Raw genomic sequence first — 12,988 nt, 5'->3', positions numbered from 1 at the left:
GCCTTGTTTGGTTACAGCTTGAGCACTATTCCTGGACTAAATAATAATAAAGGTATATGTGTCATTTGATTCGCTCAGCTTAAACACTCTCAAAACTATGTCGTTTTAAAAAGAGTAAATAAGACTTTTCATTTTTTCGGGCCAGAATGGACTGAAATGCAACAAATTCGTAGTTTAGGGGAGTTTTTTGTAGTTCAGGGGGGTTTGTTGCAATATGGCAATAGTTCAGGGGATTTTTTGCATTTAACCCTAATACTTATTTATTAGTAAAGAAATAAATGAATGAATTATTTTTTATATTCTGATTGTGATTTCTCAATTTTCTCTCTGCTATCAAGTGTTGGGTTCGTGGTTTTTTAACTTCTTTCACTAGTAATTGACTCTTGATTCACTCTTATAGTCATATTCTCGTTCCCTCATTTCATATTCTTTTTGCTATTTCATATACTTTTCATATGCTTTTAAACATTGCTATTTCAAAGATAATGATTGTCATCTTGAGAGTTTAAAGCAAGTCAAATGTATAAAAGATAATGTTTTTGAACATTGTTTTTTCTGTTATGCCCTATTCACTGTTATGTTTTTATTTTTATAAAGCAACTTGTTTGATTGTCATATTTGTTAATTTATGCATTTTTATAAAGCATGTTATATTGGTTGTAATGGACTCATATTTGATTCACTATTTTATCTTTTTATTTGCATGAAATTTATTTAAAACATATATTTACTATTATAAATTAATATTTTATATATTTATAATGCGGCGCTCTAGCGGCGATCCCGCTCTAAGATTTTTTGGGATATGTCGCTCTCGCGCTCCCGCTCTATGTGACTTAGTGAACAACACAATAATATAATGTAATTCGGCCACGACGTCTTATATCCACGGTACACGAAATCCAATGGGCTATTTTTATTTCATTTTATATTTTTTTAGCTATGTTTACCATGATCATCTTTATTTGTAAGTGAAAGAATGCAAGCATGTGATAAATATGAAAAATATATTGATGGAGAATTCCTAAAATTAATCCTATAAATCAGTCCCATCAATATTCAATGAAATTCTTAAATCACTCATATATTGATATTCTTTAATACCCCCCTCAAATTTGCACACAGATTTTAACTGAAGTGTATCAACTTGAAAACTAATAGGAAGTTGTCGAGACAAATTGTTGTTGAAAGAATTATACTTCATACTTAAGTCTACAAGAGCGAAGCACGACCCTGAACACTTGATCAAAATGTGACAAATAACCAACTATATTGATATATGAGACGAGTAGATCTGATCACAAAATTGGAATATTGAGACAAGGAGAGCCGAACATGTTTAGAGTAAAATATGATAAACTAACTCTGATACCTCGTTAAGAAAAAAAAAATTGTAGAAAAAAATTATACATGAATAACAAAAAAAATATAACCTCATTATGTTATTACGGCCTACATGTTACACAAATCTCAATGGCTACTTCTCTTTTTAATTATATTCAACATTGAGATCTTGAGATAGGATGATAAATTGATGATACTCCACGTAACTCTGCTTTCACAATTTACTTTTTATTTTTGTTGTGCTATCATTTTTGTGAAAAGACGAAAGGTGTGATTTGTTGTTTTGTCATTTTTGTCAAAAGCCAAATCGTTTGGTAACGTCGTACATTAATGGTTAGATTTTTTAAAGCAGAAAATAAAAAACACATTTGATAAAGCTTGAAATTTTGAAATTTTGAAGTTTTGAAAAAAGAACTTAAAACAACTCATTATGAAATCAGTATTGTACTGCAAGGATGGATTCATAGCTCATTTTTTAGAGAAGCCTCTAGAAGTGGTTAGTAAGTTTTATTGATCGAAACTAATGTTAGTCTTATCCCATCTACTCGTTTAGTTGTCCCCTGAAAGGACACAAAACCCTTTAAATTAATCGTGATATCCTATTATCATGTCTATGGTCAAACCAGTACACGTGAGCAATGCTGAGTAGATTGGGACTTTTCAAACTTCTTCTATCACGCCTCTTTGTAGATATTATTCACTTCGTATTTTGAGAGTCAATATAACTAGGAGATGTTTACACATTAATTCTCAAAATTTTACAAAATATCTCTCCTAAATTTTCTTTTCTAAAACCTCTCTAATTCTTTCTTTATACTCATTCTTCCTCTTTTTCTTTTTCTTTTTCTTTTCAAAAAATTGCTTTATTCCCTTTCTTCAAACAAATCCAAAGTTTTCCCCTTCAAAGTTCTCTCATATATATATATATATATATATATATATATATATATATATATATATCCTTCTTCTTTATATTTCTTTTTAAAAATCATGTATGATGCATGTGCAATAACCTTCTTTTCTCTCTTCTTATTTATTTTTTTTTTTTTTTCTTATTCTATGAATTTATTACTGTAATTTTATACAAGTAAGGCTGTTAGCACTCGTTTTTCGATTGGTACTTTTTGTTAGACAAACTATAACGGTTGTCACCTTTTGCACAATATTGCATTTGAACGGCTATAATGAGATTTTTAAAAATAAATAAATAATTAAATATAATATAATATAAATACCATTTTTAAAAATAATAATTTAAATAATTTTTTTATAAAACAGTGTGCAACAAATTAGTTACCAAATATATTTTTGTTTCGGAATAAATCGCACCACAAAATAATAATAATAACTATAATAAAACGTTACTCTTTTCTTTTCATAAAAATTTAAAATGCAAAAATATAAATTGTTGTCTAAAAGATTCCTAATGTCTATATTTTATATTTTTAAATTTTTTTAGAGCAATTTTTTTCTTCAAATATTACAAACTATATGGATTTTTATTACTCTCCCATTACTAGCATTATTAATTGGAAAAAAATACAATGTTTTATTACCCCTAAAACAAAATCATAACTTAATCACTTAGCTAAGAAATGGGAATTGAAGATTTCCAAGTGGTTGCATGAGTTGGTAGACTGAAAAAGTTGTTAGAATAGTAGAGAGTTTTGTAAAAAATTTAAATATGTAAATATTTGGGTCCAAAAATATAAAGAATATCTCAACTTTAGAGTCTGTGCATTAGAGATGATGTCTATGTATAAGTAGGAGCCACATTCGTGAAGTGTATCAACATAGAGCTAATGAAAAAAAAAAAAAAATAACCCATGTGTTGTCACACTAATTGCACGACAATATAACCTGCCGTCACGCTAATTACAAGGTAATATAACGTCCGTCGCCACGTTAATTACATGACAATATAACGCCGATTGTCACACTAATTGCACGTAGACGAGCACAAAAGAACCATAAACCATAGTACCGAACCGAACCGGGACTTAATCACGTTACTTGCACACTGCACACGTTACTCACCTCAATCACCACGTTAATCGCACAACATCATATATATATATATATATATATATATATATATATACACACACACACGGAGAAATAAGAGGTGGAGTAAAAATAAAATTTTGTAACATCTATCCTCTCCGCACTCTCAATATTTCCCCCACTCAAAACATGCAACATCTATCCCCATGTTTTATACACCCCACTCGAAACACCCAACATCTACCCACATATTTTATACACTCCACTCGAAACAAGCAATATCTACCCACATGTTTTATACACAAGCCCTGTCACCCAATTAACGATTCTTAATGTTAACGATTCTAACTCTAAACTTGTTGATTGTGATGAATTGCAGCAGTCCGAAACTCACTCCCAACTCACCCCCAAGAGGAGATAACGCTGCTCCCACCACCTTGATGCATTCGTGCATGGTACTAGTCATGCCAATAAAATCATGTGAGGGCCAATAGTGGAATTTTTTAATTATTTCAGTGTGGACAATAATAAATATATAATACTAAAAAAATTAAAAACAATGCCCCACTGACTTTTACTGGTCCGCGCTTATCTACCCAAATGTTTCATACAGGAGCCGTCCCACCCTTTCTCCTGAAGAGAACAATTTTCTTTATCATTATCATCAACCAAAATCTAACTCTAAACTTGTTGATTGTGATGAATCTCAACGGCCCAGGGATGTCCTAGGAGGAGACAGGGCTACTCCCACCATCACTTTGATGTGCGTATAGTTCTAGTCGTTGCATCAAAAAAGAGTTGTATGTATTCTTTTTCTTTTTCTTTTTTTTTTTAAAGTGATGTATCATGTGAAAAATCAATAAAAATATTAGATATTTTTAAATTTATTCATGAGTTTTTATAACTTTAATTGGCAATTTAGGGTATATTTGTTAGGAGAGGTGAAAGGCGAGGATGGAAATGAGCTAGAGAAAATTAGATGGTTGTCCAAGCCTTCTCCTCACTAGACCGAAGAAAATAATAAAGGTGCTATGTTGTGGAATTGACAATATTATCCTTCATTAATTTTTGTAGAATTATATTAATGAGGTTAGAAAAAAAAAAATAGAATGCTTTAGGAGAGGTTATTAGTTTCATTGGGACTTTTAGAAAAATTTAGAATCCTTTAGGAGAGTGTTAGTAAGTTTTATTGGGCGGAATGGATGTTATGACGTTGTTCTTATTATGTTTGTTCTTCATTTAGTTGATTAGCGAAACGTCACAAAACTCTAAATACAACTTGTGTCTACTCAAAACTCATAAAAATTTTAATTTGGTAGATTGCTTACACAAAAGAAAAATTACACTAATGTCTCCTCATATTTAATAAAATGCATAAACCTACTTGACAATCATCTTCGTTAAATTATGTTTACAAAAAAAAATATATTTATAACAATTATATTCAATCTCCATGCGAGTTGGGAAATTCAAGCAATTTTATAGATTTAAAGAAGGATTTATAATATGTACAAAAGGCAAACCTGAATAAGCACTACCCAGGCCCGAAACATACCCAGACTAAAGCAAGACCTATAATTATATTTTGTATTACTTATTAAAGCACTTCTATATTTTGTTACTTATAATTGTTTTTTATATGTTCAAGTTTGTGAAATTCTTCTTAAAATGTTAAATTTTTTCTTTTAATTTTTCATCATGTTAATAATGACATACATTTCTCAAATTAGAATCAAAGTCGTGAATTTTAAATATTTTTTCTTTTTTGTTTTTGAAAATTTAAAACAATTGTTAAATACGTAAAATTTAATTCTTGAACCAAAAAAAAAAAAGTCTCCAAACTCATTATTGCATCATTTCTTATTTTATTATATTATAACTAGCCTTTATACTAAAATAAGAAATTATGCAATAATGAGTTTGGAGACATTTTTTTTTGGTTCAAGAATTAAATTTTACGTATTTAACAATTGTTTTAATTTTCAAAAACAAAAATTAAAAAATATTTAAAATTAATTACTTTGATTCTAATTTGAGAAATGTATGTCATTATTAACTCGATGAAAAATTAAGAGAAAAAAATTTAACATTTTAACAAGAATTTCACAAACTTGAACCAAAAAAAAAAAAAAAAAACAATTATAAGTAACCTGACTGACATGGATATGGTTAATCTTTAACTCAACAGCGACTGACATGGATATGGCTAATCTTTAACTCAACAGCTTAGGGCCTGTTTGGAAGCCCAAATCTGTTATTATTTTCATATTTTGGTTTGTATTTTGGGCCAATATCATGTTTGGAGTGGACTAATGTGGTATTGAATAGTGTCAAAACATTATCAGATTTGAGTCAAAACCCATATCAGGAATTTGGTGATATTGGTCGTTTTTACACTGTAGCGGCGATATCAGACTTGGGCCAAACACTGTAGCGCTAGTATCAAGTGATTTGAGACACTGTAGCGCTGATATCAGGTATATAATCAAATTTTTCTCATTTTAGGGCATTTGTGCCTCTCGTTTCTTTCTCTTCTCCCGTATGTCACTTGTTGTTCTTCGAGAGTTTGTAGATCGAAATCAAAATTTTCTCATTTTAGGGCATTTGTGCCTCTCGTTTCTCTCTCTTCTCCCGCATGTATCTGAGAGGCGATTTGGGCCGATTCACTTCAACCCTTCACTTGTGCTTGCTGTTCTTCGAGAGTTTGTATATCCAAATCAAAATTTTCTCATTTTAGGGCATTTGTGCCTCTCGTTTCTCTCTCTTTTCCCGCATGTATCTTAGAGGCGATTTGGGCCGATTCACTTCAACCCTTCAGTTGTGCTTGCTGTTCTTCGAGAGTTTGTAGATCCAACATTAGTCTGGCTGTCGTACCTCTCTGTTGTCTGATTTCTCTCTGTTTTCACACATCTCTTTGACGCGATTTTGAGGTTTCAACTTCAACCCTTCAATTCAGTCATTGTGCGATCTGTTCCTCAGTTGTGGCTCTCGTACCTCTCTGTTGTCTCATTTGTCTCTGTTTTCACGCATCTGTCTAACGCGATTTTGGGGTTTCAACTTCAACCCTTCAGTTCAGTCGTTGTGCGAGGTAGTTCAAGGCTTTTGTGCAAGTAGGTTTTTGAAGTCGCTGTAGGTAACACCATTACCAAACCCTAACCCTAATTACGACTCTATTTATTTATGCGCAAGCAGGTCTTTGTATGTATTCTCGATTCTCAGATGTATGTGGGATTTTTTTTAATTATGTTATTGGTATTCTCGATTCTCTGATGTATGTGGCAAATTTTTTTTCCCTTTTTAAAATCAGAAATAAATTTTTTGAAATTAAAATTTTAATTTAATTAATTTTCAGAGATATGAAAATCAGAAATTAGAAACTGGAAACTGGAAATTGATGCAACTACGTTCTGTTTTTGAATTATTTCCCTTTCAAAACAATACTAAATAACACAGTTTGTGAATCCAGGCACAATTAGGATGAAAGTCAAATTTGTTAAACACAGTTTTTTTGCAAGTTTGTGGGGTTTCAAAGGCACAATTATGCAATTACCAGGAATATATAGTATATTTTTTCATTTCATGGCATGTAAAACGATGTATGAAAAATTCAGGACATTACACAATCACCCCAGAAATTATTTCCGTTTGACTTAGTACAAAGAAGTGCAAGGTTGTCACCACAATCTCTCTCAAGATTAGCGGTAGAAGCATTACACATTCTCATTAGTATAATTGTACATGTAGTCCTAGAAATGCCATTGGTTTGCCACATATCAGCACTATTAGAGAAATCATTATTAAGGTATAGAAAAATAATAACTGATGCAACGTACCTTATGCAAAGAATACCATACATACACAGAAGACAAGTTGGACCGAAGTACCCTTGAAAATTCAAATAAGATTACAAATATAACCTTCAAATATTTTTAATTATTACAAATGTACTGCTTGTGCATATCTTGAAATGGTTGGATTTCCAAAATTTAGGTTGATAGGGAAATTTGTAATTTTGTGAGCCTTTGATATAAGTTGCATAACCTTGAATCTGATAAAATAAAAAATAAAAAAATTTGACTAGAGTTTTCAAAAGATTTGAAATCAATTTTTTGGTATTTTTAAGAGAGTTTTAAGATTTGAAATCATATACTTTGACAGATGTAATATAATAATTCTCTTGTGTGTAATTTGAAGGTAGAAAATTTAAGAACAACGTAGGTTTGGATCGTGATTACTGTATTAATTTCTTGAAATTATAAATTTAATTGAATTTTCACTTTAAATTTAAAATTATATAAACAATTTACTAAAATGTTAAATTTACTTAATAATAATCAGATGGACATGAACTATGACAATGTTAACCAATACCCATCAAGAGACATTCATTCTCTTGATGGTGAGAATGGTGAGGACGCTGTAGTTATTGAATAGGCTGATGCCGCTGTTTGGTGTGATGCCCATCAAGAGAAATTCATACTCTTGATGAAGGAAAAGGTTGGAAAAGGAAATCGTACATGCACGACTTTTAATTCAATTGGGTGGACACATATTGTGGACGCAATGTTGGTGGAAACTGGAAAGAAGTACACGAAGGACCAATGTAGACAAAAATTCAATACTATCAGAGCATTGTACAAAGATTGCAAACAAATATTATCCGAGACTGGTGTAGGGTACAACAGTGAAACTGTGATGATTAAGTTGGAAGTTGAAAGATGGGTTCGATTATGCAAGGTTAGTATTTCAATACGTGTCTATTTACCATACATACAGTTAATAATTAGTGATTTAGTATTAAAAGGGTTTGATGAATAATAATTGTAAGCTATAACGTGTAGCTTCTCAAGTATGGCAAAAAAAAAAAATACAGGGGTGTAAGAATTATGAGCAGATAGTAAGGATTTTTGGGGATACACATGCTACTGGTCAGCATGTTCATCCTTCTACAAAACCACCCAAACCTCATTAAGTGCAAACAATGTCTCAAGTGGCAACACATGAAGCTGTAATTCATAACATTGAGGGTAATGCGGACATGACTGATGTAGAACGACTTAATGTAAAAGGACCTATTGACCTCAATCCTACTCCCATTTATGTAGCTAAGAAACCTAGGAAAGAAAGTTTTGCCTCCACAGTGTCTCAAGTGATGGCATGTTTAACTAATATTGGGAATGCGAAAGCTAATAAAATTGCCAAAGCCATAACTGAATCATCTTCTAGTTGTCAACCATCTCGTGTTAATGAAATGCCTGAAGTGACATCTCCCAGTAAAAAAGAAAAAGAAAAAGAAATGGATCCCCAACTTAAGGAGTGCCTTGGGATCGTCAACACATTAGTGGGGATTGATGATACCCATTATGCTAAGATCATAAAGATGTTTGGTGAGAACAAGGTGTGGAGGGACATATTTCTTTGCATTCCTGATGAGAGGAAGGTTGGGTGGGTGATGAATCAGCCTATGTGATATGTTCGCTATCTTACTTTTATGTACTTTTAGATGACTGTTTTATAACTGCTTTTATATTTTTGTTGGATGACTATATTTAATTTTTCTTATCTACTGCTTTTACATTACTGTTGGAAGACTGTATTTAATTCCTCTATCTACTGCTTTTAAATTAATGTCGGATGACTATTTATGTGCTATATCTATCGCTTTTACATTTTTGCTGGATAATTGTATGATTTGGTATGTCTTTTATCATTTTTGTATTATTGATGAATAACTATATTATTTGCTATATATTTTTTCATTTTGCTTATATCATGAAGTTGTTTAATTTTTATTACAATAACTACTTCTGTTTATTCTTAAATAGGATAGTAGATATGGATATAAGAACAATATTAACCATGTATGATGATGATGATAAGGAGGAAATTATTGTATTGATCGCAGCCGTATATGAGTACTATCATAAACATTTTGATAAGCAACGTTGTAGGGATTCCATGTTACAAAAGGAAGATTACGTATTCGGGATTTTAAATGGACATGAAGATAAGTGTTATGAAAATTTTCGGATGTACCCTAATACCTTTAGGGCTTTGTGTCGTGAGCTGAAATTGTTAGGATTGAAAGATTCAACATTTGTAACAGTAAAAGAACAAGTTGCAATTTTCCTACTTACCGTGTCTTACAATGAAAGGAATCGTGTCGTTGCTGAAAGATTCCAACACTCTACATCCACAATTTTATATCACTTTTATTCTGTGTTAAAGTTAATTTGTGAGTTAGGGACTAAGATTATTGTTCCCCCGGATTTGAATGAAATTCCTAAACAGATAAAGAACAATCCAAAGTTTTACCCATACTTTAAGAATTGTATAGGAGCCATAGATGGTACTCATATCCATGCTGTAGTGCCAGTTGGACAACAAATACCCTTTCGTGATAGAAAGGGTGATACGACCCAAAATGTCATGGCCGTGTGTTCTTTTGATATGAAATTCATATACATTCTAGCAGGGTGGGAAGGGTCTACTAATGATTCGAAGATTTTAAATGAGTGCATTCAGAATGAGGTTTCAATTTTCCATCACCACCCGAAGGTAAGAAAATTACCTTTCTATATTTATGCATTTAACATTAAAAATACATTAATTTTAATCCTTAACATAACAGGTAAGTTTTATTTAGTGGACTCTGGGTACGCCAATCAACCAGGGTTTTTGGCCCCTTTTTGGGGTCAACGTTACCACATTCAGGAATATCGTAGACATACTAGAAGACCACGTGATAGAGAAGAGGTGTACAATTTTAGGCACTCAAGATTTAGGAATATCATAGAGCGATGTTTTGGGTTGGTAAAGATTAAATTCGCTATATTGAAGCAAATGCCCCCTTGTCACTTTGACACTCTAAGTTCTTATTGTCATTGCCTGTTGTACATTGCATAATTTCATAAGATCCCAAGGTGAATATGATGAAATTTTTTATTGTGAAACCCCTGAATCTTCACAAAATGAACCTGATGTGGATGACATTGTTGAGGTCGTCAGTGCTACTAATACACAGATGCGACAGATGGATATTTAGCGTGATCGTATTGCCAACCTAATTTGGGAGGACTGTAATCACTAATTATAATAGTGTGTAATAGTGTGTAGGATTTTAATATGGATAACTGTAATAACTAATTATATTACGTAAATTAAACTCACATGCATACAATATGGATAACTGTAATAACTAATTATATTATGACATCAAATATTAAATGCTTTAGTACTTGCAGGGGGACTTATGTATAGGCTTGAAGTTAAGCGACCACAACGTCCAGCTTGGGAGGTATGGCTTTAATCTTTTAGATGTTATTTCTGTTACTGTTTCCTAATTGTATAATTTATATTTCTTGTAATCACATATGAATGCATTTATGTGGGTGGATGAGTTGCACCAAGGTGCACAAGTTGAAGAACAGGTTCAATCTGACTTGGATAGAGTCATTGCAATGATTCAAAATGAACAATGTAGACAAAAGTACATGCTCTTCCTAGGTTGTGGATGTCTTACTATCACAATCATGTTTACTGTGATTGTCTTCTTCTTACTCATTATCGCTGTTATTAAAAGATGAAATTAGATAAACTTCCATGTTTTATAATATATGACATGTAATAGGTATTTAGTTAATTTTCTGTGTTTCATTTGGTATGTAATATATACTTAATTTTCTATATTTGGATGACCTTGCTGCTGAGAACTATAAATGCTATATTTTGAACTGCATATTAAATGGTATAAATGTGTTTAGTGTTGCATGAGATTATATACGCTCCAAATTTGCAACTTAGCCTGAAAAAATGTTACATATATCTTGCTTAGTACTTCTAATTCTTTCATTCCTACCATGTGTTACTTTGTTTTTCTCTAATGTTGTTCATGTGTTTGGTTTTGCATGAGGTCATTTACACTCCAAATTTGCAACTTAGCCTGAAAAAATGTTAGATATATCTTGCTTCTACTTCTAATTATTTCATTCCTACCATGTGTTATTTTATTTTTCTCTAATGTTGTTCATGTGTTTGGTTTTGCATGAGGTCATTTACACTCCAAATTTGCAACTTAGCCTGAAAAAAGGTTAGATATATCTTGCTTCTACTTCTTATTACTTCATTCCTACCATGTGTTATTTTATTTTTCTCTAATGTTGTTCACGTGTTTGGTTTTGCATGAGGTCATTTACACTCCAAATTTGCAACTTAGCCTGAAAAAAGGTTAGATATATCTTGCTTCTACTTCTTATTACTTCATTCCTACCATGTGTTATTTTGTTTTTCTCTAATGTTGTTCATGTGTTTGGTTTTGCATAAGATCATTTACACTCCAAATTTGCAACGTAACTTAGCCTGAAAAAAGGTTAGATATATCTTGCTTACATTTTGGTGTAGTTTAGAAGGAGGACGGGCAATTTTACTTGGATTTGTGGAATAATTTTGTGGGCGGTGTCCCTTATTGAATTGATTGAATGAATTTTGTGGACGGTGTCCCTTGTTGAATTGATTTAATGAATTTTGTGGGCGGTGTCCCTTGTGTTTATTGTGTTTTGAAATTTTGGAAATGTCCATTTTTAAGGAGAAACCATACCGGATTTTTGAAAAAAAAATAATAATAACAATAATTTAAACTTTGATTCGAAAAAGGCATGTGGTTGATTTTTTAAACTTGAAATGGATTTTTGAAATATATAACAATAGAAAAACTGTGAAATATATAACTATGAAATATGTAACAATTTTTTGAACCTATGATTAGTGACAATTTTTTATTGATTTTCGTGGTGGAGTTGAATAAAGTTCTCTGTGTTGTTTCAAGGCTTAGTAGAATGAAGCCTTTCATGGGAAAACCTAACGATGCTTTATATTTTGCTATTATAGGTAATGTCTTGCCTTAGATTAAAATTCATTTTTTTCTTTTTTCTTAATGCTTCCTTATATCCTTTCTTGATGAATCATAAACTATTGTCAACCTAAAACCATATAATCCATATATGCTCTTGGAAGAACTGGCACTACATTGAAGGACATGGCAGTAAGTTGTGGGCAGTGGCACCAGTGGGATTTATAGGAAGCATTTTCCAGTTGCTGCAACTCCAGAAAGCTAGTGATCTCTAAGTTAAACAAATGGAGGCCTATGCAAGTATAAAGAAGTGTGTGTACATTTTATGTAATGAATTTTAACGATCTCCAGTTGTGTGTACATTTTATGCAAGTATAATAAACTGTGTGTGTACACACATATTAATTTTAAGGAATGTCTAGCTCCCTATATGTGAATGGTACAACAACAATTTATTAATATGACGATGAACAAAGCCAAACTTGTGGTTCGCTGTATTATTTATGATTGATTAAAATCCTACAAAATATTTTCAAGTACTTGTTTGGATGGCAATAATTTTTCTAGCAGGTTGTTTAATGGCATGCCTCACTTTTTATTTTTTTATTTTTGTCGAGGTGATTTATTGTTCAGTCTTGTAAGAGATGGATCTTCCTTTATTGTTTGTTTTTAATCTTTCTTCCTATTTATCAATTCTGTTTATGGTTGGAGATTGTATGAAATATTCAGAAGTTGGTTATCAAAATAAATACTCAAGAAAAGGGGAAATGGTCTCATGAGTTAACAATAAAA

The 12,988-nt window shown here is 31.5% G+C and overlaps 1 protein-coding gene across 2 annotated transcripts; it reads left to right on the top strand.

Annotated features, from left to right (window-relative positions):
- Nucleotides 1–5,846: 5,846 nt before the first annotated feature.
- On the top strand, nucleotides 5,847–12,735 carry LOC132312336 (uncharacterized). 2 transcript variants are annotated; one of them, XM_059810675.1, is made up of 2 exons: nucleotides 5,847–10,645; nucleotides 12,361–12,735. In XM_059810675.1, the coding sequence occupies exon 1, from the start codon at nucleotides 9,046–9,048 to the stop codon at nucleotides 10,252–10,254; it is 1,209 nt and encodes a 402-aa protein (XP_059666658.1). In that variant the 5' UTR covers nucleotides 5,847–9,045; the 3' UTR covers nucleotides 10,255–10,645; nucleotides 12,361–12,735. The 2 variants fall into 2 exon arrangements, 1 of the variants encoding a protein (XP_059666658.1); XR_009483246.1 differs by lacking the exon at nucleotides 5,847–10,645 and adding an exon at nucleotides 10,652–12,234 and having other exon boundaries at nucleotides 12,361–12,607.
- The last annotated feature ends 253 nt before the right edge of the window (nucleotides 12,736–12,988 follow it).

Source organism: Cornus florida, unplaced genomic scaffold (assembly GCF_030987335.1).
Source record: "Cornus florida cultivar Cherokee Brave unplaced genomic scaffold, ASM3098733v1 CherokeeBrave_3.0.0_Hap2_Chr06, whole genome shotgun sequence".
NCBI lineage: Eukaryota > Viridiplantae > Streptophyta > Magnoliopsida > Cornales > Cornaceae > Cornus > Cornus florida.
The sequence above is the reverse complement of the archived record's forward strand: the minus strand, read 5'-3'. Positions and strand labels throughout refer to the sequence as shown.